Source organism: Zonotrichia albicollis, chromosome 16 (assembly GCF_047830755.1).
Source record: "Zonotrichia albicollis isolate bZonAlb1 chromosome 16, bZonAlb1.hap1, whole genome shotgun sequence".
NCBI lineage: Eukaryota > Metazoa > Chordata > Aves > Passeriformes > Passerellidae > Zonotrichia > Zonotrichia albicollis.
The window spans coordinates 1,669,456-1,696,482 of record NC_133834.1 but is presented as its reverse complement, the minus strand read 5'-3'; the positions used below and the strand labels follow the sequence as shown (position 1 = coordinate 1,696,482).

General features: G+C 49.0%; 1 protein-coding gene across 2 annotated transcripts in view; it reads left to right on the top strand.

Moving 5' to 3' along the window:
• Window positions 1-27,027, top strand: part of LMF1 (lipase maturation factor 1) — a 148,958-nt gene that overhangs the window by 104,211 nt on the left and 17,720 nt on the right. For both annotated transcript variants that reach the window (XM_074552638.1, XM_074552639.1), the window contains 2 exons: window positions 20,032-20,200; window positions 25,960-26,113. In XM_074552638.1, coding sequence (XP_074408739.1) covers window positions 20,032-20,200; window positions 25,960-26,113 — 323 coding nt within the window. The remainder of the gene's footprint in view (window positions 1-20,031; window positions 20,201-25,959; window positions 26,114-27,027) is intronic.

Genomic DNA, 27,027 nt, shown 5'->3' with positions numbered 1-27,027 from the left:
CCAGGAGCACAGGGATGGCAGTGCCAGGAGCACAGAGATGGCAGTGGGGTGACAATGCCAGGAGCACAGGGATGGCAGTAGGGTGGCAGTGCCAGGGGCACAGGGATGACAGTGGGGTGGCAGTGCCAGGAGCACAGGGATGGCAGTGGGGTGGCAGTGCCAGGGGCCAGGCACAGTTGCAGCCCTGCAGAAGGCAGAGGTGAAAGCTCCAAAGCCCCTCAAGGTTCAGAGCCCTGCAGAGGAGCCCCCAGAGGAGGCAGAATCCAGCCCAGGAGCACTGGGGGACTTTGGGAGCTGGAGAGGGACAGAGGGACCTGCTGGGAGAGGGACCCTGAGGGGGATGTGGCAGAAATCTCCAGCTCTGTTATGGAAAACAGCTGCCAGCACCACCCTTGCCCAGCTGGGCACTGCACCAGGGACAGGCAGCCCCTGGGAGCTGCCCATGGGCAGGACAGCAGCAGCAAAGTCATTTTCCTCCTATTTTTTTTTTCTTTTCAAGCAGAAAACAGTTGTTGAACAGATATTTTCTGGCGGGTTTTTTTTTTTTTTCCTCCTTGGCTTGGCCAAACCCCAACCTCTTAAAAATTTTGATGGAAAAGGACGTTTCCCTCTGGTTGATTTTGTTCCCATCTCTCCAGGAAGGCAGGGGAGGCCAAGTGGAGGTTTCCCCCCTCTTTTTCTTTGGGAGGGGAGCACCGAGCCCCCCGTTGTCCCAGCGCTGCCTCTGCCTCGCCACGAGATGCTGGAGGGATGAGCTGCCCCTGCAGCCACACACACACTCAAATTAAATCAGGCTGCTGCAGTGCCACAGCTGCAAGAGATTGTGTTGCTGACTTAGGAGGTAGCAGAGGTCACAGCAGCAGCCTGGAGAGAGGGAACAGAAATTAAGCAGCCCCCCCGTCCCTGCAGAAAGTGTCTGAATCCAGTGTTTGTTTTCACTTGTCAGAGCCGGGCTGGCTTTGCGCTCGTGGCCAGGCTGGTGTAAATCAGGGGTGTCTCCAGCAGGATTAGAGGGGTGACCCCGGTGCCAGGCTCGTGCCAGGAGCATCAGGGCCCTCGTTGGGGCTTTAATTGGGCACCCACGGGCACGGGCACTGCTGGAGGAGGTGTTTTCCTGCGTGGGTGCAGAGTGCTGGTGTTCTTGTGTGTGAGAATAAAGCCCAGTGCAGTGGAGGAGGGAGCAGCCAGAAAATTCAGGAGTTGTTCTGCACTTCACACAATCCCAGAATGGTTTGGGTTGGAAAATTCCTTAAAGCCCATCCAGTGCCACCCCTTCCACTGTTCCAGGGTGCCCCAAGCCCCATTCAACCTGGCCAGGGATCCAGGGGCAGCCACAGCTGCTCTGGGCACCCTGTACCAGGACCTCAGCACCCTCACAGGGATTAATTTCTTCCTGATATCCACTGTAAATCTATTTTCTTTCAGTTTAAATCCATTCCCCCTTGTTCTGTTGCTTCATATCCTTGTAAAAAAATCCCTTTCCTGCTTTTTTATAACTCCCCAAGGATGCTGGGGAGCGTGGTCCCCCAGCCCAGCAGCTCTGGGTGGGTGTCACTGCCTGGGCTGGGCTGGGCTCCCCTGCCAGAACAGAGGAAATTCAGCCTTCCCCAAAGTCCAAATCGTGTTGGTTTTGTTGTGGTTTAGAAAGGAACAACAAACAGAGAGTCCCAGGAAAATGAACAGAGCAGGGCTGCAGGAACGGGCCTGTGGAAAGGAGTTTTGCAGTGCCGCTGTTCAAAAATCCTCTTTGGATTTTTGAATCTGGTGGGGTGTGAGATGGAAGGTGCAGGCAGAGAGATTCCGAGGTTCATTGGGGATGCTGGAGCTCGGGCTGGGATTATGGAGGTGGATCCCAGCCCTGTGCACCCATCCTGGTGCAGGTGAGGGTGCCTGGGCTGTCCCTGCCCCTCAGGCCCTCCTGCATCCACATCCCCTCCCTCGCCCTGGCGCTGCTCCAGCTCAGCTTTCCCCTCAGCCAAACAGCAGGAATGTGAAATCAAAGCACTTAGAGTGCAGATTTTCTGTTACATTTAAGCCCCCTTAAATTAAAGCCTGAGCTCTGCACCCCCCAACAAGAAACGTTGTGAGTTAAGCAGGCAGAACCCAAACTGTTTAATCACTCTGATATTTGATTTCACATCCAGCTCGATAGGATCTGCTGTGCCAGACACGGGAATAGAAGCACATACCACCCCAAACCAGTAAATAACACTGCTCCCATAATGGGCTCTGGGATTAGTTAGCAACAAGTTAAGTCCTTGCATTCTGCAGTAGTCAGAGGCACTGAGAAACACTCCCTGGGAGCCATAGGAGTGCATTTAATTAGCTCCTGATTCGGGGCACTGGGGTTTTTTTTCTCTTCTCTTTTTCTTTTTTTTTTTTTTTTTTTTTTTTTTGAAATCATTAAATAAAGTGTCACCCCAAGCCAGTGCTGTAAACTCTATTTTGATTGTGGCTGCAATAACCCCTTTGGGCGTCATTCAGATTGTACTAAACAGTTTCTGGAGAGCGCTGGTTTCTCTCAAAATAAACCCAAGTCCGGCTTTGACAAGCTCTAATGAAAAACAAATTGTTATATTACTTAGAAAAATAATTTGAAGGAAGTCTGAATTAGTTGTAAAGGTGGAAAAGGTTCAGCTACTTGAAAATAGAAATTTGGAAGGTATTTATTTTAACCATTAAGCCAGTGGCCTTGAAATACAGCCTTGTTTGTTCCAGAAGGCTCCTAACGAGAGCCATGAATCACGCTGTTAATCAGTACGGGAACTTGATTAATTGGAGAGGGGAGCAGCAGTGACTGCAGCAGCAGCCACCCCTCATCCTGCTGGCACCACGGGGGCTTGGGGGGCATCCCACAGCCCTGCTTGGGCTTTGGAGGGTGGGGTTCTGTGTCTGTGCCTGTGCTGGGCTCAGGAGGAGCTGCTTTGCCATGGAGCAGGGTTTGCAGTGCCTGCAAACTGCTCAGCTTTGCTGCTGCTCCTGGCTCTGCTGCTGAACCTGAGAGGAGTTTGGATGCCCAGCCATGGAATCAGACTTGCACAGGTGTAGCCATGATATTTTCTGAAAAATCCTTTCCTTAGGAGTTTTCCTCCTGAGAAGCTGAGAGGCCTCAGGAACAAAATGCAAACATTGATTATCTGCTGCTGTGGAATGCAACAGGTGCATCTGGGATTGGTCTCCTGTGGTTGTTTCTAATTAATGGCCAATCACAGCCCAGCTCTGTGTCTGGTCAGTCACAAACCTTTGTTATCATTTCTTTTTCTATTCTTAGCCAGTCTTCTGATGAAATCCTTTCTTCTATTCTTTTAGTGTAGTTTTAATATAATATATATCATAAAATAATACATCAAGTCTTCTAAACATGGAGTCAGATCCTCATCTCTTCCCTCGTCCTGGGACCCCTGTGAACACCAGCACACCCAGGAGACCCCAGGGTGGGCAGTGCTGCCATGGCTGGGAAAATGCAGCAGGAAGGTCAGGGTTGGTTTTCATTCACTGGAGCTCCTGGGTTTGGAGCTCCAAAAGCTCCTGGGGCCAGCAGGAGCTTCTTGGCCATCCAGGGATGAATTCCAGAATTCTGGAAGCTGCCACGTGTCTGAACTGTGCCCAGTGCTGGTGGCACAGTTTGGTGCCACCTCTGTGCCATCCTTGGGAATATTGCTGAGCACTGACTCCAGAATCACCAGCTGCATCCGTAAATTGCAAGATTTGCTGGAATGGGCTGGGAACTCACCCAGTCCTGGTGTTTTGGCCATGTTAGAGCTGTCCAGGGGCTCTCAGGTGCCGCTCTCTGTGCTGCTCTCCCCACCCCAGGAGCTCCTGGAATGATGTGGCTGCAGGGAGGCTTCACCTCTGGGCTCTGGGGCACCTCAGGGTGCTTGGCTTTTCTCCCTGTCTGGATTTGGCCCCTGATTTTCAGAATCCCTCCGTGCTCCAGAGCCTCTTGTCCTGCAGCAGAATTTGCAGGTGCTGGGGCAGGATGGGGGAAATGGATGCTGAGGATGCTGAAATGATCCAAGCTGGGGCTTCCAACATCTGCATCTCCCAGATGGGATCAGGATTCAGCCCCAGGCTGGGAGATAAAGGAGGTGTTGCACATGTGAGTGAGGGCATAAAACATTTCTGTCTGGTGAGATCCAGTGCAGCTGCACAGCAGAGATGCTCCCGGTGTCCATGACATGATCTTCGCCGTGTTCTGGCACCATATTTCCAGGGATAATTATTTATTTATGTTTAGGTGTGAAACCATCACAACCCGTTCCTGCGCCCACTGAAATGTGTCAAATATCTTTAAATATCTGTGAATTTCTTTTGAATTTCTTGAATTTTGAATTTTGAATATCTTGAATTTCTTTTGAATTTCTTGAATTTTCTCTTCAAAAATTTCTTTTGAAGAGATGGTGAAGGTTTTCCAAATTTAATCCCATTTTCTGTCCCTTAGTCCTTATCTGAACTGGTTCCTTTGCAGTTTCCCAGCTCTTGGCTCCCACCAAGCCTTTGCTGTTCTGCAGGGGGACATGTTGGGATTTGGGATTTGGGATCTCTCCTCCCACCAGCAAGATGACAGGGCCTTTAAATAATGTTTTCTATTCCATTTCAAAAAAAAAATAAAAAGAAGATGAAATCAGAACAGCCTAACTGGAAACAGATGGCAGATGAGAAACTCCTTTTAAAGAGGGTTTTTAATACATTTATTATGAAGAAAATCATTTATTGGTGTCAGAGATGGATGTGTGAAGACAAAATGTGCCCATTCCGGGCGTGCAAGGGGCTGCAGTGGGATGGTGCCTTTGGTGTGGTGTTCTTGGAGCCAGGGGAGGATTTTGCTGCTGGTAAAGTGACTTTCCTGGCTGCAAAGGGGCTTCTTCCCATCCCTGCTCCCTCAGCTTCCCCTGGGATCTCTGGCTGTCAGGGCAGTTTTGATTATTCTCTTTCTGTGGGTTCCTGGCATGGATTTCCTGCAATGATTTGGGGTGGAAGGGACTTTAGAGCCCATCCAGTTCCAACCCCAACACCTTCCACTGTGCCAGGCTGCTCCAAACCTGGTCTTGGACACTTCCAGGGATGGAGCAGCCACAGCCTCCCTGTGACAGGGTCAGCTGAGGGGGTTTTTTAACAATTTGCATATTCCAATCACTTCTGTGCTGTCAAGTTAAATGAGTGTGTGCTTTTGTGTGTGAAACCCTGCCCAGACAGAGGTGTCACTTTCCCCAGTTTCCCCCACACAATGACTGGCCAGCTTTAATTAAAGCCATTCAAACAAACCCCACCCCATTTCAGAGCGATGGATCTCGGTGTCTGGGCTGCTCAGGGACGGAGGTGAAGATGGATTTTCCCTTCTCCTGCTTTGATGAGCAGAACTCCTTGGCCTGTTGTGGGTTCAATGTTGCTGTGAAACACCACTGCCCCCAGAGAGGTTTGGTTTTGCTTTGGCAGTGCTGGGATAAGCCTGCAGCCCCCAGAGATGTTTGATTTTGCTCTGGCAGTGTTGGGATGAGGCTGCAGCCCCCAGAGATGTTTGATTTTGCTTTGGCAGTGTTGGGATGAGCCTGCAGCCCCCAGAGAGGTTTGGTTTTGCTCTGGCAGTGCTGGGATGAGGCTGCAGCCCCCAGAGATGTTTGACTTTGCTTTGGCAGTGCTGGGATGAGGCTGCAGCCCCCAGAGATGTTTGATTTTGCTCTGGCAGTGTTGGGATGAGGCTGCAGCCCCCAGAGAGGTTTGGCTTTGTTTTGGCAATGTTGGGATAAGCCTGCAGCCCCCAGAGAGGTTGGATTTTGCTTTGGCAGTGCTGGGATGAGGCTGCAGCCCCCAGAGATGTTGGATTTTGCTCTGGCAGTGCTGGGATGAGGCTGCAGCCCCCAGAGAGGTTGGATTTTGCTTTGGCAGTGTTGGGATGAGGCTGCAGCCCTGGGATGCTCCAGCCCACACGCAGTTTACACAGCTGCACCATCCCCTGCCCCAGCTCCAGCAGGGCTCTTATCTCCATGCTGATGCAACAGCCAGAAATGGCAGGAAACCTGTGTCACTCATGGCTTTCATCTTCCTATAAAAACTGGGAATTTGGGAGCTGTGACTCAGGGAGGAGTGCAGGATCCTCTTGGAAACCTGTGTCACTCATGGCTTCCATTATCTATAAAAACTGGGAATTTTGGAGCTGTGACTCAGGATCCTTCTGGAGCAGCTGGGGTTTGTTTGGTGCTGCCCTGGCTGTGGGATGGAGATGCTGGGCTGTGGGCAGTGCTGACCCTTCCCTGGAGAATTGTTTGCAAACCCCAATCTCACTTTACCTTTTGCTGGGAACAACATTTCCCAGCAGGTTGTGGCCTCCCATCCCTGGAAGTGTCCCAGGCCAGGTTGGACAGGGCTTGGAGCAGCCTGGGACAGTGGAAGGTGTCCCTGCCCATGGAAAGGGGCTGGAAATGAGCTTTGAGGTTCATTCCAACCCAAACCCTTCCATGGTTTTGATTGATCCATGGAAAAGATCCCATGATTTATGCTGACATTGTGCAGGGCATCCTGGATTTCTGCTGCTGCTCCAGACCCTGAGCTGAGCCCCAGAACACCTCGATCCAGGCAGGTGTTTGCAGCACGAGGTCTCACCTCTCCTGCTTTCCTCTTGGATTTTAATTCCATCTCTGCCAGGAGCTGCTTTCTCCACGTTCCTGAGTCACTTTTTCCACACGTGAAACTCCCTCTGGGGCCGGGTTAAGCTCTGCAGGAACCACGTGGGCTTGGTCTGGCCTTGGTGTCCACACGTGGAGCTGCTCAGGGACAGAAGGGGCTCTTTGAATTTACACCCTGCTCCGGGCAGGAGAACTTGGAAGCAGGGAGAAATCTCAGATCAGGCCAGTTTTGGAAAAGCTGAGGAAGTCTGGGAGAGAAATGCACCAGGAGAGCAGTTTGGGAATGTTTTGTCCCAAATTTTGGCCAGTGTGGTGTGGCAGTGATGGCTGATGGATGGATTCCCTGCACTTTGTGAGCAAAGAAGCAGAAAGGGACAGGTATTCAGTAGAATCCTGGAGTGGTTTGGGTTGGAAAGGACCTTAAAGCTCATTTTGGGCAGGGACACCTCCCACTGGACCAGGTTCTACATCAGTGTCACCCTCAGAGAAGCTGCCAGCTCCTCTGAAATGCAGGAGGAATAAAAAGCTCAGGATCCCTCAGTCAACAGAAATTTCAAAATTTCCTCTGGAAAACCAAATCAGATTGCATTGATTGTTTGGATGGGGTTGGGAATGGCAGGAGTGGGGAGTGGGAGAGACAGGGATCGTGTTTATGGCATCATTAATGTCATTTATTCCATAGGCAGCCCTTGAAAAGCAGCTGTAATCCCCACAGAAATCCCTCTGGGGCAAATCTGCCAGTTCTCCCCTTCAACACGGATCATCCCTGCAGCCAGAAACCTCAGAGGGAGCAGAGCCAAGGGAAAGGGGTGAGTGGGCACCCTGGAACCCAATGCACCCCAAGCAGCTCCACCTCTGAGGTTCCAGGGCCAGAGGGATGGTGCTGGAAAGCCAACATTGCAGGGACAGTGAGGTCCTGAAGATGGAGAGATCATTTTCCTGGGGTTATGTGGAAAAAAAATGTGACCACAGATAAAAACTGGAGCTTCAAAATGTTGTGTTCCTTCCCAATTCCCCTTCTCCACCACCCAGGCAGGAAGGGATCAGCAGCAAAGCCCTGTGGGCAGTCTCAGGTGCTGGTGGCCATCAGTGAGAGGGTCCTTGGTGCTGCAGAATCCCTGCTGGAGGGATTTCCTCTGGCCCTGAAAGCCAGGAAAAGGAGATATTTCCATGGAAATCTGCTCCTCAACCATCCTGGCAGCCAAAGCTGAAAGGATCGGAGTCTTTTGCCGCCAGCTCCACGTTTCTGGTCAGTGTGAAGCCCCACCTGTGATCACCACAGGCAGGCTCAGGCAGGCTGCAGTGAATTAAGGCACCGGGGGGAGTTTGGAGGAACACATCCTCTTCCTTCTCGGAGTCAGGTTACAGCGACCTCGAACATCTGGACACCGTGTCCCAGGGCTCCCCGAGGTCCTGCTGCTTGCAAGGTTCATCTGCTTCGTTCAGCCCCTGGCCTTTCCCTTCCTCCTTGCTCCTCTGCATCCAGGGCTGCTCTCAGCGTTCCTGGCCGTCTCCTGGTGCCCTGGGTGAAGCAGCCCATGGAGTTTGAGTGGTGGCTTTCCGTGGGCAAGCACAGAGCCACAGCTCCATGGCCATTTGTGGGAGAACTCCCTCCTGTTTTTCCAAAAGCCTGAATTCCCTCTAAGACACTGGTTCAGTAGCTGGGGGGTTAATTCCACCCCCTTTGGCACCCAAAGCCATGGCGTGGCTGTGCTGTACTGAATTCCCTCTAAGCTCCTGGTTCCCAGCATCCTGAAAGACTGAATTTAGGGGAAAAATGCATTTCTTAATATTCCCTAGATCTTAGGAATGCATTTGGTGATGTGATGCTGCTTTGCTTTGGGATTCCTGTGCCTGATCTCCAGGTAGTCCTGACAGGGTTTCATTGGAATAGGGGCGTCAAGGTGGGTCCTGCTGCCTCCAGGAGCCGCTGGATTTTTTGGGAATCCAGAGGAGGGAGGTGCCAAAGCCATGGGGTGGCTGTGGTGGCCGGATTCATGGTGGTCCATGCTGAGAAGATGACGTTGAACTCCAGCATCTCCTGGAAGTGACCCCACGCTCCCCCTGGGAGCAGCACATCCCCATCCCACCCCATCCCACCCCAACCCTTGTGCTCTTGTGCAGAGCTCAACGCCCAGAAGGAAAATGCAGCTCCAGCTTTTCATTTCTGTGCCTCTCAGGCCCAGACCTCAAGGTTTTAAAGACTTTCATATGTGCCTGACTCGATGTGCTCCGAGTATTCCCATTGAAGTGAACTAAGTGGATAAGACTTTGCAGGATTAAAGCCAAATGAGTCCTCACCCACCATGCTGGGAAGTCTTGTTGAAGTGGGTCATTGGAGGGAAAGGAGGAGGAGGCTCTTCCCAACTTGCCCCTTTCATTTTATGCTTTTATTTATTTAAAGGATTTTTTTTTTTTTTTTTTTTTATTCTTAGGCAGCTTTGGGGGAGAAAAGAAAATAAAAAGCCCCAGGCTGTGGTGTAACCACCACAGGCAGATGTTGTCATGGCTACTAAACAAGAAACCTGATTTATAAAATGAGGAAAAACAGATGAACATGAAATAAAAGAGAAAAAAAAAAAGAGAGGGGTGATCTTAAAATATTAACTCTGATGTAGAGAAAAATATAAACAGACAGGGTTAGGAAATTCCATAAGGAATATGACTTGTTTAATATTAATCATAAAGGAAAAGATTATGAGGGCTCCAGAGGGTGCCAAATGAAATACTCCACACGCAGCCACTGCTGTGATAAGAGTCCTTGTGTGGCTTCCAGGGCTGCCCTTGGCCACTCTGTGCTGGAGATGTCCTGGCTGGAAGTTGTTCCAGGGATGTTCTTGTGGTTCTGCTGCTTCTCCTGGTGCTTCTCCTCCCTCACAGCAGTTTCTGAGTGTGTGCCAGCCAAGAACCTGTGCTTTTATTGTAAATTGTACTTTTATTGCAAATGTGGGCAAGTGGGGAGCAGTGATTGTGTATGAGGGCCTGGAGGGGTTTCTGTGATGGGGTGGTGTGTCCCAAACCAGGGGTTCACCATGTCCCAAAGCTCAGGTGCCTGCAGGTGAGTGGCTGGTGGGGCTCAGGTGCCATCTCTGTGTCACTCTGCTGCTGTTCTCCTGCCATCCTGAGTTGTAAAACCTGTGGTGATCCTGCCCTGGAGAGGTGTCAGTGTCACAATTCCCTCATCAATGCTTCCAGACCCTTCCCTGTCCAGGACAAGGCCAAAACCAGGAGGGTTTTCAGGACCCATCTCTTGTGTCACTGTGCTGCTGTTCCTGTCCCTCTCCTGCCATCCTGAGTTGTAAAACCTGTGGTGATCCTGCACTGAAGAGGTGTCAGTGTCACAATTCCCTCATCAATGCTTCCAGACCCTTCCCTGTCCAGGACAAGGCCAAAACCAGGAGGGTTTTCAGGACCCATCTCTGTGTCACTGTGCTGCTGTTCCTGTCCCTCTCCTGCCATCCTGAGCTGGCAAAGTCCATGGTGCCCCTGCACTGGAGAAGTTCCAGTGTCACAATTCCCTCATCCACCCTCCCAAACCATTCCCTGTCCAGGATAGGAGGGTCTTCAGGACCAGGAGACACCTCTGGGTGGGTTCCAAAGGCTCTCACTGCCCCCCTGCCAGTCCCCGTTGTGTTCCCTGGTGGCAGTGCCCGATGTCACCAGCATGGTGACAGCGGTGCTGCCACCACAAGGCGCCAGAAAGGAGCAGCAGTGACCACAGCTGGGAGGGCTGGGGACCCCTCCCTGGGCTGCCCTGGTGAATCCTGCCCAGAGCTGTCATTTGCTGCTCCTTTCCCTTCCCTCTGTGCTGTCTCACTGCTCACAGCTCTGGCATTTCCAGGTGGGACAGGAACGCCTTGTGGCACAGCCTGTGCTCCAGCAGGGAATTCTGCAGCTCTGGCATTGCTGCTCCCAGCCCATGCTGCTCCCAGCCCTGCCTTTGGCAGGGATTTGGGCTCCCAAACAGTTTGGTTTGCAGAAACCTCCCTCACTGTCAGGAGGAATTAAGCTCCAAAGCCAGACAGAAACTCTCCATACCAAGTCCGTGGCCTGAAGGTCCAGGATGGAGATGCCCACCCAACAGGGCCTTCCAGGGCTGCTGAGCAGGTTCCCCCTGCAGAATCCACCCAGGACACCTGGGCAGGTCCACTCTCACCTCCCCAGGTATCTCTGCCTGCTCCTGATCCACGTCCTGACCTGGCACTGGCCGTGCACACATTGCCAAAGCTCTGAGCACCGTGGGGATGGTGCAGGAAAACTGGGACAGACAAGATTTCTGCATCTTTTCCCAGCTCCTTGCATCTTTTCCTGGTCCCCTCATTTTTCCCAGCTCCCTGCATTTTTTTCCCTCAGTTTTTTACATCTTTTCCCAGCTCCCTGCATTTCCCCCCCCAGTTCTCTGCATCTTTCCCCAGGTCCCTGCATCTTTCCCCAGGTCCCTGCATCTTTCCCCAGGTCCCTGCATCTTTTCCTGGTCCCCTCATTTTTCCCAGATCCCTGAATTTTTTTCCCTCAGTTTTTTACATCTTTTCCCAGCTCCCTGCATTTCCCCACCCCCCTGCATATTTCCCCAGCTCCCTGCATCTTTCCCCAGGTCCCTGCATCTTTTCCTGGCTCCCCTCATTTCTCCCAACTCCCTGCAATTTTCTCCCCAGTTCTTTGTATCTTTTCCCAGCTCCTTGCATTTTTCCCCCAGAGTTTTCTGCCTCTTTTCCCAGCTCAGCAGCCTGGGAGCATTCAGATCCTTGCTCCTTCTTATCAATCCCTTCCCAGTGCTCCTCCAGCAGCACCAGGCAGTGCCTGGCACTGGTGTCTCACTCCCATCTCTGTCCCAGTGTCACTCTGGCACCTGGCTCCTTCTCCCCGCTGCTGGATGAGGCTGTTGGACTCACAGGATGAGGCAATGATGGATTTTTTGCTCTTCCCCTGTGTTGACAAACCCAGTTTGTGGGTGAATAATGAGCAGCCCTTGAAAGCGAGCCCCGTGGCTGATGGGGATGGACGCCCTTGGGGTTTGTGGGATGAGTCACTGTGGGGAGCAGCAACTTCCTCGCAGACAGGCAGCTGCATTTCATCCTCTGCTGCGGATTCCTTGGGGCTGGAAAGCCTCGAGGCCAGGATTCCAGGGGAGCAGCTCTCCCCGAGAGCAGCCCAGCAGCCCCTGGGTGTTGGCAGGGCAGCGTTCCCCCTCTGGTGAGGTGTAGTAAACCCCTCAGGTTTAGCCAGGGCCCCTTGGAGAATAGAATGCTGACACAGCGGCAAAGAAGTTTCCTGTCTCCAGGGACATCCGCCTTGTACCTTATCCCTATAGCCATGTAAGGCAATATTGTGTTAAACCCTACCATTGGTCACTTATGGTCACCCTAACACCTTTGCCATTGGTCAGGATTGGATCCAGGCCAAGGGTATAAAAGTAGCACACTGTACCCCTACTAACTCGGAAGAAGAAGAGCTGAGACCCTTCACGGACCCTACAATAAAGCCATACTCGTGGAACAGCCAGCGTCTTCTGCTTCTCCTCTCTCTACCGTCTGCTGGAGCCTTAGGCCAAGGGAAAAGCTGCCTAGCAAGCAAAGCTGAAATCACAAGAGCTGCCTGATCACTAAGAGCTGAATATTCCCTGCTTGCTAGGGGCTGACCCGCGGCCTTGGTCTGAGAGCGAGCTGGCTTCTGGCACCCAGTCCCCTTGGGGACTGAGCTCTGGAGCTGGAACAGCTTGCATAGGATACGACCAAGCAAGGCTCATTTAGTGAGGGGGAATATCCAGCCTGGGATATTCTCATTCCTCTTCCAAGGGTTCCTCTCATATGTAAGCCATCAGTGCAGCAGCCTGAGTGGGGATCTTGCAGCTGTGACCTTGCAAGTGGGTGGCATTTTCTGCTTCCTCCTCAGCATCCTCAGGGATGCACAGCTCATGTGATCCCGTCTGCCACGGGCCAAATCCATGGGCTGGGAAAAGCAGGATGAGGCCACCAGGAAATACCCACTGCCCTCATCTCCTCAGGGCTGGGGTCTTCAGAGCCCCCACGAGCAGCCAGGCTCTTCAGGCAGCCCTGAAATCCTCCTTTGCCATTAGTGCAGGGATAGATGGCTCCAGGTTTGTTAAATCCCATCCCTTTGCAGCACCTTGTCTTCCTCTGCAGAGCCAAAAGCAGAATTTGGGCTTCTTTTGCCTTCTCTAGGGCTGAACAGACTCCATCAATCCCTGTGTTGGAGGTTTCTTTCAGATTCCTACAAGTAAATAAATCCATATAAATAAAATAAAAGCCATCCCCAGCAGGGCTGGAGCAACGAGCATCCCCATCTCTCATGATCCTCCCTGCCTCCATCCCAGCATCGTTTTGTCCCACATGGAACCAACTGCTCAGGGGAGGAAAGAGCTGAAAAATCTATTTTTTAAAGAATTATTTCATCATTTACACCTCGCTCCCATTGTAATTGGAATTATGAGTAAGGCTGAAAAGAAACTGCTGCAGATGGCAGCATAAAAATGTGATTTTTAACACATTTTGTGTTTTCTTAAGCATCTCTGGTTTTGCCCAGGGTACATTTCATTTGCTATTTATTTAGTCCCCACCTCTGACAGCTCAGGGATTGCTAAGCTGCCATCTGGGATGGAAGGAAAAATGGGAAAACGCTTATTTTCCCTGCTTTTTCTTCTTTTGACCTCAGAAAATTTAACAAAATTTAATAAAATTTAAATGTGTCAGTGAGCTGCATGGTTACAACCAGGAGCTGGGCTTAGAATCCCAGAATCCTGGAGTGGTTTGGGCTGGAAGGGACCTCAGTGGCCATTCCCAACCCCTGCCATGGGTGGGACATCTCCCCTGTCCCAGGGATGGAGCAGCCACAGCAGCTCTGGGAACCTGTGGCAGATCCTCTCCAAGGACCTCAGTGATCCCTGTGGGTGCCTCCCAACTCAGGATATTCCTTGATTCCATATTTATCCCAGTTTGAAGCCATTTCCAGCAGAGCTGAGGGGAGGATTTGGGGCAGAGCCTTGCTGCGGAGGCACTGATGGAGGTGCCAAGGCACAGTGGCTGCTCTGCCCTTCCTTCACATTTCTCCTCTTTTCTTTTTAGCATTTCCATAAAATTTTTACATCCAGTTCTTCACTCTTTTTTTTTTTCATCCTCCAGGCTTTTGCAGCCTGGCTTTATTAAAATCAAATGCTGCCCAGCCCCAAACACAGCACCGGGCTGGGTTTTCCTGGGGTGTTTTCAGCCACAACTGTTTCCCATTTCTGCTGGGCTCTCAGGAGCCCACAGGCTCAGGGACCAGGGGATCAGCTCCGTGTGTTCCCCCCCAAAATGTGCTCTTGGTTTGCTGGAAAAATCCAGGTCATCCCAGAGCTGGGAACTCCCTCCCCCAGCCTTGGCTTCCAGTGACACCGAGTAGCCAACCCAAGTTAAATATTTCACTGCAGATGTTGCTGAGAGCTTAAAGTTACCCAAAATTATGGATTTAACGAGGCAAGGAAAGGGGCTGCAGAAAGATCCAAATCAGGGAAGCCACCAGTGCTTTCCAGGCTGGTGTCAGGCTGATCAGATGTGACATCCTGGACTTTCTCCTTGCGTTTTCCGCGGGCCTGCGGATGTGGTCACGTCCTTTCCTTTTAGCTTGAGAAGGCAGAGATGGGTTTGAATCCGTGCTGGGCTTGGATTTGGGGAGCAGAGTCCCAGTCCAGCTGTTGCAGATGTCTCCATTTGTGAATTGGTGAAACCAAAACCTTGGATTTGAATTCTTTTGGAAGGGGATTGTGACACAGATCCCTTTTCCCTGTGCCAGGGCTGTCTGACATTGGCCATGCTCAGCATTCCCATCAATATTTATTTCCAGGAACATTGTTTTCCCCATACTCTGTCTTTAATACCAATTTCATCCAAATTTTACCAAGACCTGGACTAGAGATGATGTTCACTGTCAGAATAGATTTTTTCTGATGTGTTCTCCTTCTCTCCTTCCCACAATGTTGGGTTTGCTCTGACTTTGGCAATTGTTAAATACCTCTGAATATTGCAGAAAAAGTGATTTTCAAAGGAGCCTGCAGTGCCTGGATGGTGAAAGGGAATAGAAGCATTTTTGCCAGAAGTGTTTTAGCATTCCTTCAATCAAGGAATATAAACAGTTCCATGTGACTTTGGGCTGATCCAGGATTTGAGAGCAGGGTTTAATTCACATCATTTCTCACAGAGGGAATTTTGAACCCACATATCTCCTAGAAATGTCCTAATTAGTAGGGAGGAGGATATTCTGGGAAAGGCTTTCACTTTCTCCTCTTGGTGGTGTTCCACTTTATTACTGATCACTCAATAACCATCCAGCATTAATTACAGGGGAGTTCTGTGTAACTGAGTTATTGATTGGTGCCTATTGACAGCCCATTCCAGGCTGTAATTAAACCTCAAACCAGCATTATTCCTACAGGCCTGGAAAATGCTTTTCCTGAATCCTTCTGTTCCTGTGTGCTGGTATTAGGGGATAATCCTGACTCTGAGGCACAAATGGCAAATGAAAATGGTGTTTGTGGTTCCACCAAGTCCAGAGCTGCTCCTTGATCCTGCAGCTGGTGGGAAAGGAGCTGAGGGCTGCTCCCACTCTCCCAAACCTGCGTGCCTGGAGCCTTTTGGGAAGGACAAGGTGCTGGGAATGCCTGGGGTGGGATTGTGGGATTCCTCGTCCTGGCTGCTGTCTGGAGTTAAAGAGCCCTCATTTCATGGCTGGAGTGAGTGACCCTCAGCTTTGTGTTTGGGTTTGCACATGGCTGGAAATCAGGGAGGAATTCCTTTATGGAAAGGGCTGTCCAGGGTGGAACCCCCATGCCAGGAGGGATTTCAAAGCCCTGTGGATGTGGCACTTGGGGACACTTGGGGTCAGTGGTGGCCTTGGCTGTGGTGGGGGAACAGCTGGACTCAGTGACCCAAGAATCAGTGATTCCATTATTCCAACCTCAGTGATTCCACAATTCAACCTCAATAATTCCATGATTCCAATCTCAGTGATTCCATTATTCCAACCTCAATAATTCTGATTCCAATTTCAATGATTCCATGATTCCAACCTCAATGATTCCATTATTCCAATCTCAGTGATTCCATGATTCTAACCTCAGTGATTCCATGATTCAACCTTAATAATTCCATGCTTCCAACCTCAGTGATTCCATTATTCCAACCTCAATAATCCCATGATTCCAACCTCAATAATTCCATGATTCCAATCTCAATGACTCCATGATTCAACCTCAATAATTCCATGATCCCAACCTCAGTGATTCCATGATTCAATCTCAGTGATTCCATTATTCAATCTCAGTGATTCCATGATCCCAACCTCAGTAATTCCATGATCCCAACCTCAATAATTCCATGATTGCAACCTCAGTGATTCCATGATTCAATCTCAGTGATTCCATTATTCAATCTCAGTGATTCCATGATCCCAACCTCAATAATTCCATTATTCCAATCTCAATGACTCCATGATCCCAACCTCAATAATTCCATGATCCCAACCTCAGTGATTCCATGATTCAACCTCAATAATTCCATGATTCCAAAGAACGCCCACCCCAGGGGGGTCGCAGGGACAATCCCCCAGCCCCTCTTGCCATCCATGTGGTTTCCCCCAGGGTTTTCTTTGCCATGGATGTGTCCTGGCTGTTCCCGAGGTGCTGCATCCCACAGCTCCTTAAAAACTTAAAAAACATCCATGGACACTTTTCCAGGTGCAGTCTGTGCCTCCCTACATGGGAATGTTTTTGTCTGTGCTATGATAAATTTTTGGGGAAAACTAAAAACATGAGTATTTTTCTAGGAACAGTTTAACAGATATACTCCAGTGCAGTCAGAGACTCTACTTTGACTTTTAGACTCTACTTAGGGGCACCAGGAAGGACTGGATGGTTCTTGAGGTTTCCTTTCTCCCTTTAAATGATTTATAATCCCTCCACACATCCCAGTTTTGGCTTTTCTGTGCCAATGGCTCAGAATCAAGGAGCCCCAGTGAGGTGATCCTGTCCCCACCATGTGGACAAGCTCCAGATAGCCTTCACCTGTATTTAAGCGTTTCCAGCTTGTTTTTGTCCCTCCTGGACACATATCCAGGCTGTGCCATGGAATATGAGCTTCCTCTGCCTACTGGATGTTTTGTAACAATGTGGGATTTCAAAAAAAAACCGAAAAAATCAAACCCCAGCCAAACAAAGAAGCCCAACCTGTAAAAAAGTTACGGCTGGAGGTGCCCATTTTCTGACAGAGGGGTTTGGTAACGGGGCAGGGGACAGAAATGGGAGCAATAATTGGTTTTGGGCCTAGAACCAGGAAAACTACTTTTCCAAATTAATCCAGCGAGAGCCATGAATCCACTGTATTTCATATCACACTTCATAAAACTCCAGTCATAATCCATAAAAGTGACATTATTAGATTAAAACCCTCAGTTCCTCCTAGAAGGAGCTCGCTCATTAGACATGCTGTAGTTTTATAACCTCAAAGTTCCTCCCCAATTACCATGATTAATACTGGGCTTTAATAAAAAATTTCTCCCAATCACCACAGGGGTTGATCCCATCTGGTTGGGGTAATTGGGAGTTTCAATATTGTCCAGCAAGGAGAGGACGCTCCGGGAGCACAAATCAAGGCTGAGGATGGATGAGGATGGAGGTCTGGAGATCCAGCTGGGTTTGGTGGTGGTTTTGGAGCATGGAAAAGTCCAGGTGATGTGAGCCAGAGGCTGGGATTGCTGGGGGAAGTGTGGATGGATGAATTCTCCCTCTGATGAAGGATCAGGGGAGCTCCCTGTGCTCTTCCAGCGGGGATCTGAAAGAGGAATCCATCCTAAAGTGAGCATCCCAGCTGGAGCCAGCACAGTTCTGCTCTGAGAGAGCAGCACATGGAAAATGTAGAGGAAAGGTAGGATTTGGGGAATCCATCCTAAAGTGAGCATCCCAACCGGAGCCAGCACAGTTCTGCTCTGAGGGAGCAGCAGAGGAAAGGCAGGATTTGGGGAATCCATCCTAAACTGAACATCCCAACTGCAGCCAGCAGAGTTCTGCTCTGAGGGAGCAGCACATGGAAAATGTAGAGGAAAGGCAGGATTTGGGGAATCCACCCTAAAGTGAACATCCCAACTGCAGCCAGCACAGTTCTGCTCTGAGGGAGCAGCACAGGGAAAATGTAGAGGAAAGGCAGGATTTGGGGAATCCATCCTAAACTGAACATCCCAACTGCAGCCAGCACAGTTCTGCTCTGAGGGAGCAGCACATGGAAAGGCAGGATTTGGGGAATCCATCCTAAACTGAACATCCCAACTGCAGCCAGCACAGTTCTGCTCTGAGGGAGCAGCAGAGGAAAGGCAGGATTTGGGGAATCCATCCTAAACTGAACATCCCAACTGCAGCCAGCACAGTTCTGCTCTGAGGGAGCAGCAGAGGAAAGGCAGGATTTGGGGAGACACACGTGCTGCCTGCTGGGGTTTGGATGGCAGTGGATCCCTAAATCCTGGGAGGTGCTGCTCCTGTGGGATCCTGGGGGACACCAGGGTTCAGCTTCACCTTTGGTGCCATGGACATGTCCATCCCACCCAAACCATTCCATGATGATGATGATGATGATGATGAAATAACATAAAACTCACTCTCAATGGCCACGAAGCTGGGACACCACCCCGCAGCACGTTTGACAAATCCCAATTTTTGGCTTTGCAGCAGGAATTCCTTTAAGGTTTATCCTTGCAGATCCAAGGGGTCCATGGTTCCATCAGCCCTGGGTGAGCAGGAGCTGGTGTGAGCTCCGAGCCTCAGCCAGAAGCACTGAAATTAAAAATGTGTCGGCTCCGCAGTTCCACCCCAGCCCAGAGAACGCCAAACTCGTGTTATTTTTGAATCCCCTGATTTTTTCAGGGCTGCTGGAAATAAGAGCTGCTGCTCCTGACTTCCAAGCAATAAAGAGAGGTGAATCACTCCTGAAAAAAAAAAAACCCTCCCATGGACCACCCAGGGGCTCCTGCAGAGCTGGGAACCAGAGGTGGCAAAGCACAGAAGGATTTTCTCAACACCACTGCAACTGCACGAGGCAAAATCACCTCGGAACAGGAGCAGTGTGAGAGGTGTGATAATGGAGCCAGGCTGATTAATATGCATCGAGCTAAATCACATTCAGGTCACAGAGCAAGCCCCAAACCTCAGCTGTAACATGTTCCCTTCCAGGACCCAACATGTGTCTGGAATTCAGATAGAAATCGCTTTTTTTCTCCCCTCATAATTATCCAACTCAGCAAAAATTATTAGTTTTTTAACTAAATAATAGTTAGGATTTTTGTTCCTTGCTGTGATTGGTCAGAGCTCTCCTTTTTTTTAACAATCTGTGACTTTCTGAAGAGTCCTGCTGGGGTTTTAAAACTTGTAACTTGCAAATCACCATGTCAGAAACCATGGTGCCAATCATATAAAATATGAAATCACACATTCTTAGCATTTATTTGTTGTCATTTTTAATGAGAAAACATGGATTTTTTTCAACAGAACAGTGGCTGAAAGTCCTCAGGTTGAAACTGTCCCTGAGTTCTTGATGTTCATACTGTGGAGTGGTATTTTGGGAGACCACATGCAAGATATTCTCCTAAACAGCCAATAAAAGCTAAAATTAAAACAAAATAACGCCTCTTAAAATGCACACTTCTATATTTAATGCTGCTCTTTAATTAGAAGTTCCAAGGTTTCCTCCTGAAGGGTTTCAGGAGCGTTGCTGTCACGGATCCCTTGGAATAAGCAGAAAGTGGGTGATTCCCATGGGAAATCAAGGCACTTTGGAAATCGAGGCACTTTGGAAATCAAGGTACTGTGGAAATCAAGTAATTTTGGAAATCAATGTATTGTGGAAATCAATTTTGGAATTGGATTTTGGAAATGGAGGCACTTTGGAAATGGAGGCACTTTGGAAATGGAGGCACTGTGGAAATCAAATCACTATGGAAATCAAGTCACTTTGGAATTAAGTCACTTTGGACCCAAGGTACTTTGGAAATCAAGTCACTGTGGAAATCTAGGTACTGTGGAAATTAAGTCTCTTTGGAAATCAAGTCACTTTGGAAATCAAGGCACTTTGGAAATCAAGTCACTGAGGAAATTGAATCACTTTGGAAATCGAGTCACTTTAGAAATCAAGTCACTATGGAAATCAAGTCACTGGAAATTGTGTCACTTTGGGAAGTTAGTCACTCTGTGCCCTGGCTGGAAGCACAGGCAGAGGCAGAGCTCCCATTTTACCCCCGGATCCCATTAGGGCTGGGCTCAGGACGGCTTTGCCATCCCGGGATCTCCTCGCTGGGATGCTCCAATCCCCCACCACACGTTTTGGCTGACATTTCGGGACACCCAACGCTCTCTGCCTCCTTGTTCCCCACGCAGGTGCTCCTGATCATCAGCGGGAACCTGAGCTTCCTCAACTGGCTGACCGTGGTGCCCAGCCTGGCCTGCTTTGACGACGCCAGCCTGGGGCTGCTCTTTGGCTCAGGGCTGCGGGAGCGAGCGGCGCGGCTGCAGCGCCCGGGGACACCGGGACAGAGCCACAACCTGGGTGAGTCACCCCAGACAGGGGAGCGCCGGGATTTGGGTCTGCTTGGCCACAGAGGGCTTGTCTGTCTTCAGAGCAAAGCTCTGCTCCTCTTGGGCAGAGAGTGCCTGGACCTGGTGGTGTGATGCTGGTGGTTGGTTGGTGGTAGTGGTATTGTCGTGGTTTCTTGTGGCAGGAAGGAAATTATGAATCTGATTCCATCCTTCTAAGAAGGATAATTTATTATTTTATCATATGAATATATTTTATATAATTTTATATAGATCATATAAAAATTATATATATAATTATATTTTTATATAATTTATATTAATATCAATACTTACTAATATTATTTTAATCTTGTTATATATCATATTATATATTATTATAATATAGTATTGTTATATAATATTATATATAACTATAATAATATTATTTAATATATTAATGTTATTCTAATTTCATTGATTATATTATATTATATTATATTATATTATATTATATTATATTATATTATATCATATTATATTACATCATATTATATTATATCACATCATATGATATTATATTATATTATATTATATCATATCATATTATATCATATTAATCTCCTAAAACATTACTAAACTATACTAAAGAATACAGAAAGGATACAGACAGAAGGCTAAAAAGATAATAATGAAAAACTCACTACTCTTTCCAGAGCCTCGACACAGTTGAATCATGTTTGGTCATTAAGTCAAAACAATTCACATGAAACCAATCAAACAATGACCAGTTGGTAAACAATCTCCAAACACATTCCAAAGCAGCAAAACACAGGAGAAGCGAATCAGATCATTATTGTTGTCATTTTTCTCTGAAGCTTCTCAGCTTCCCAGGAGAAGAAATCTTGGCAAAGGGATTTTTCAGGAAAAAAATATGATGGTGACAGGTGAGGGTCTGTGGGGACATTGCCATGGGGACATTGTTTCTGGGACATGTCCTCTGCAGGATCATTGTCACAGCAGGTCCAGGCAGCTGCAGCTCTTAAGTCAATCCTTGCTCTGCCCCCAGTGACTCAAACTCAAAATAAGAATGGGGAGTTGCATGATTTAACTTACTTTTTTTAAATTATTTTTTTTAAATTTTGATTGTATAAAGTCAAGGATAAAACACCCAGTGGGACTTGAGGTGGGGTGATGAGCTGGGTTCTCACATTTGCTCTCCTCCCTTGCCCTCCTTCAGGGCATGGTGAAGAGAAGGTTCCAGAGAGAGCTCAGAGCCCCTTGCAGTTCCTAAAGGGGAGAGCTGGAGGGGGACTGAGGACAAAGGATGGAGGGACAGGACACAGGGAATGGCTTCAAACTGCCGGGGCTGGGTGGGATATTGGGCAGGAATTCCTGGCTGGGAGGGTGGGCAGGCCCTGGCACAGCTTCCCAGAGCAGCTGAGGTGTCCGGTTTTCGGCTGTTTGAAGGGCCTGGAAGGGCCCGGAGTGGCCTTGGGGCAGCCGCGTATCGAAGGACGAGAAGAGGCTTCAGTTCTTCTTTCGGTCTCTGTGTTTATTAATTTTTATCTAAAAGATTTTCTCTCGGCCCGACAGAGCTCTGCTCAGCAGCCAGCCATGAGCACACTGTGCTGCCCTCCGGACAGTCACCTATCTTTATACCCATGGTTACGTGTACAATATTTATCATTTTTCCCCAATCCTTTTTATTCTTATTGCCCGGTGCACTTTTAGTAATGACCAATCCTAAAGTGCCACCATCACCACAGAAGATGGAGGAGAAGAAGAAGAAGAAGGAGGACAGGACACGCCCCAATTCCTCCATCTTACTTCTCCAAACCCCCCTGTACAGAAATCCTAAACCCTGTGTCTCACCCTCTAATTAACCAATCCCTTCACCATTCACCCCGGTGAAACCCTCCTATCCTCATACAGGTGTCGTCTCCTGTGTGGGATCAAAGTCCAGCCACCAGACACTTCTGGAACATTCCAGGACTCCCGAGCCCCCCAAGGGTGCTCTCGGTGGCTCGGCACCTCAGGACTGAGATGCTGAGATCCCACACTGTGGCTGCCCTGGATCCCTGGAGGTGTCCAAGGCCAGCCTGGACAGGGCTTGGAGCACCCTGGGATGGTGGAGGGAGCAGCTGCTGGTGGCCACCACTGGTAGCATGGCCACCATGGTGGTGGGGAGAGAATTCCCCAAGCCAGGGAGGAGCAGAGCTCCTGCTCATCCCATGGATGTGAAAAAACAAACACAGGGGGGGTTGTAACTGGAGAAAAGGGCTCGAGGTGGCTGATTTCCCCTTCCAGAGGCGCTTTCCAAGCTGCCCTGATCCAGGAGGAGCAGCCCTGGGATGTTTCTCATGAGGCTGCGGAACAGATGGAGAGTGGTGTGTGCAGCATTTTTATAAACCGCATATAAGCAACAAATTGCCTGTAATATCAACAACAATCACAGCTGCTGGGGTTAAATATCCCAAACATCTGTCAGAGGAAGGAAAAATGTCAACAAGAGGCAGCATCTGTCTCCAGTCTTTTCTACCAAGAAGCAGCTCATTAACCAAAAATGGGAGGTCCAGCAATGCAGCTCTGTTCAATTTTGTCTTTTATTTCACGTATTTTGCTGGAATAAATCTTTATCAGCTTTTCCCCTCCTGGATCTTTGCTTTAGAGGCTGTGAAAGTCTCAAACTTTTCCTCCCAACTCCATTTATGCCTCCAATCCCAAACAACACTGAGGCTGCACCTTGTTTTTGGGAGGAGAAGCCAGAGGGAGTCACTGTGAGGGGGAGGCAGATCCTGTTTGGAGGAACTTGCACCTTTTCTGTGATGTTCTCCAGAAAGGCTGGCTGAGCCAGGGTGTCCAGGCAAGGAGAATGTCCATCCCACTCTGGAGGTGTGGGGTGTCTGTAATATCAGGGGAATTGGAATTCCTGAGTGTTCTCTCTGCTCAGGAAGCTGGGGCTGCTGAGCTGGTGCTGATGGGTATTGGAATTAAATACCAGTATAGCAACAGATGGGTGCCAGGAGGCTTGGGGGAACCCCCAGTCCTGGGCACCAGAGCAGAGGACAGGAGAGCCCCCAGCCATATCCTGATTGTGTTAGAAATCCTTTAAGTGTTTGATTACTACTGAGGTCTCCACTTCCCATCCAGATCCCACTGGTTCCTATCCCCACGTTTTGCCCCATCTAGGTTATTTTTTTCCCCTGAATTAACCCATTTTTCTCTCTGATGGAGTGGCCCCCTAGGGCCTGGAGACAGGAGGAGAATCCCTCCTGCTGAAGGATGAGCAGTCCCTGCATGGCCACGGAGTGCTGAGGAGCCAGGGGAGGCTCTGTGCCTGTACCTGCTCTTGAATTACAGGGAAAGAAGTTCAACCCAACTAAAAAAAAACCCAAAAATGCCCCAAATCCTCGTACCCAGCAGCACAGGGGGTGAGGCAAGGCCTGATTCAAACAGTTCTCCAGAAATGTTCTCAGACTAAACAATTATTAATAGCTTCTGAGAGAGGTTCAAATAAACATCCCTCTCCTGCAGAGATAAGGGGAAAGCTCCACGCAATTGCTTTGAATCTGATCCCTTGGCTGTTAATGTTAAATAAATTGAAAAGGGCCATGGGGGAAGGAGCCCCTCGGGGGTCACCTCTGCTTATTTGTCTGATCGTGGCCTGGGATCCAGCCCAGCCCCTGGTGCTGCTGCTCCTGCAGACCCCATCCCAGATGCTGGCACAGCAACACTCATCTCCTCCAGGAGCGCTGGGAATTGGGATTTTGCAGGAGGAAAAGCCCCGAGGGTGGAGAGAGCAGGAGGCAGGAGCAGCCCCAGGACTCCACACACGGCTCCCAGAGCAGGAGGCTGATCCCCAGCAAGGTGCAGGTGCCAGCTGTGGTTTTTCCCCTGTATTAAAGCCATGATTGATGTCACATTTCAGACATTTTTGCTTTTAGCCCTTGCTCAGACTGTTTGGAGAAAGGGAGATGCCAGCAGAGATAGCAGCCTGTGGCAAGGGCAGGGTGGGCACGGGGGGAATGGGGATAGGAAATGGGGATGGGGAATGGGAATGGGGATGGGGATGGGAATATGGGAATATGGGAATATGGGAATATGGGAATATGGGAATATGGGAATATGGGAATGGGGATGGGGAATGGGGAATGGGGATGGGAATATGGGAATGGGGATGGGGAATGGGGAATGGGGATGGGAATGGGAATATGGGAATGGGGAATGGGGATGGGAATATGGGAATATGGGAATATGGGAATGGGAATATGGGGATGGGAAATGGGAATATGGGGATGGGAAATGGGAATATGGGGATGGGAATGGGAATTGGGAAATAGGGAATGGCGATGGGAGTGGGAATGGGGAATGGGAATGGCGATGGGGAAATTGGGAATGGGAATGAGGAATGGGGATGGCAATGGGGATGGGCAAATTGGGAATGGGAATGGGGAAATGGGGAAATGGGGATGGGGATGGGGATGGGAACAGGAATAGGAATGGGGATGTGCTGGAATCCTGGCTGCTGAGAATTTCAGGCTTTCTGTGCTGCCAGGCACTGACCCCCAAGAGAACACTGCATTGGACCTGAGGCTGTGGAGAAGCTTCCAAAATTGGGTGATAGAACTGGGATTGTGGGTGTGGAGTTTGATCAGAAATGTGTGATACCACAGGGAAAACTTAGAGTTTAAGGGTTTAGAATGTAGTAATATATCTAAAGCAAGATGGAGGTTTTAGAGTGGAGGCTGGTCCTTCTTCTTCACCTCCTTCTCCATGGGTTTGGGTGGTTTTGTGCAATTGGATAAAAAAATCCACATTGCAGGCATGGGTGGTTGGTTATTGGGTTAAAAGTGAAAATAATTTAGGTGTCATTTCTTAATTGGATAATTTATCTTTAAATGGTCTTGTAGAGAGAGAGACAGGGCTCCATTTTTAGTTTGTTAGAGTGAAGTGCTGCAGAACTCAGGGTTTGTGAGAGTGTAACATGGATGAGAACTAACAAACACCTGAGTCCCAACAAGAAATACCCACTGGTGCATTTAATCCCAACCTTGGCAAAAAAGAAGCAAAGACTCAGCAGAAATGGGGATGGGGTTAGGGTTAGGGGTTAGATGCTGTGGTGTGTTCTTAAGTTTGTTAGTTTGCTCCCCCCATTTTCTGTATTAAATGGTTTCTTCCTTTCCCAGGCTACCCTGTCAGTTAGGTTGCTATGGAAATGAAACTGCTCCTCCCCTGGTTTCTCTTATAAAGTGAAAGTCCCTCCTCCTTAGGCTCAGTCAATCACCCCTTTTCTCCTCCCAGGTTTCGAGAATTTTCTTTTCTCTGGGAGTTATGGTTGGCTGTAGCCCCGGAGCCCCTCCTATGATTTATAACAGTTGGTTACTTTAGTATATCAGTTATGTTTCGTACCTCCAAATATGTATTGCTATTGGATAGCCGGGTTTCCCTGCCTTCTTCCCCCCTTTTCCCTTAAAACCCTCTCCTGCCCCCTGTTCGGGGCCATTTGCTGGGTGTTTCCCCTCCTTGTTGGTTCTTCTGTAATAAACCGACAATTTAACCCCAGCAAGTGGTCGCCTCCTAATTCATCTCTCACCGCGCTGCTCCGAGCTATCACCCAGCCCAGCCCGAGGCCAAGACGCCAAGGGGGGCTGGCTTTGGATGCACAGGGGCCCTGGCCTTCGCCCCTCACCAGATAGCCGGATCCAGGGCCGTTCACACCCCCGCGCAGTTAGGGTTATGGAGCAGAGCAGTGAAATCACCTCCCTGTGCCCTGGTTTGGTGTCCCCACAGGCTCCTGTGTCCGCAGAGTGCTGAACGTCTCCTTGGGCCTGCTCATCACCTACCTGAGCATCCCGGTGGTGCTGAACCTGCTCAGCTCCAGACAGGTCATGAACACCTCCTTCAACTCCCTCAGGATCGTCAACACCTACGGAGCCTTCGGGAGGTACCCTTGGGCCCTTCTGGCCATCCCTGAGCTCCCTCCGGGGTATTCCAGAGCCAGACCTGCTCTGTGCCCTCAGCCTAAAGAGAAACCCTTCCAGCAGGCCTGGAATGTGGAAGGGATGGAGAAAAGGAGCAGGTTCCTTTCCCGCTAAATTCCAATTTATGGATTGTCTGTTTATGAGAAATAAAGAAAAAAGGAGCAGGTTCCTTTCCCTCTAAATTCCAATTTATGGATTCTCTGTTTATGAGAAATAAGGAAAAAAGGAGCAGGTTCCTTTCCCTCTAAATTCCAATTTATGGATTCTCTGTTTATGAGAAATAAGGAAAAAAGGAGCAGGTTCCTTTCCCGCTAAATTCCAATTTATGGATTCTCTGTTTATGAGAAATAAGGAAAAAAGGAGCAGGTTCCTTTCCCTCTAAATTCCAATTTATGGATTGTCTGTTTATGAGAAATAAGGAAAAAAGGAGCAGGTTCCTTTCCCTCTAAATTCCGATTTATGGATTCTCTGTTTATGAAAAATAAGGAAAAAAGGAGCAGGTTCCTTTCCCGCTAAATTCCAATTTATGGATTCTCTGTTTATGAGAAATAAGGAAAAAAGGAGCTGTTTCCTTTCCCGCTAAATTCCAATTTATGGATTCTCTGTTTATGAGAAATAAGGGAAAAAGGAGCAGGTTCCTTTCCCGCTAAATTCCAATTTATGGATTCTCTGTTTATGAGAAATAAGGAAAAAAGGAGCAGGTTCCTTTCCCTCTAAATTCCGATTTATGGATTCTCTGTTTATGAAAAATAAGGAAAAAAGGAGCAGGTTCCTTTCCCGCTAAATTCCAATTTATGGATTCTCTGTTTATGAGAAATAAGGAAAAAAGGAGCAGGTTCCTTTCCCGCTAAATTCCAATTTATGGATTCTCTGTTTA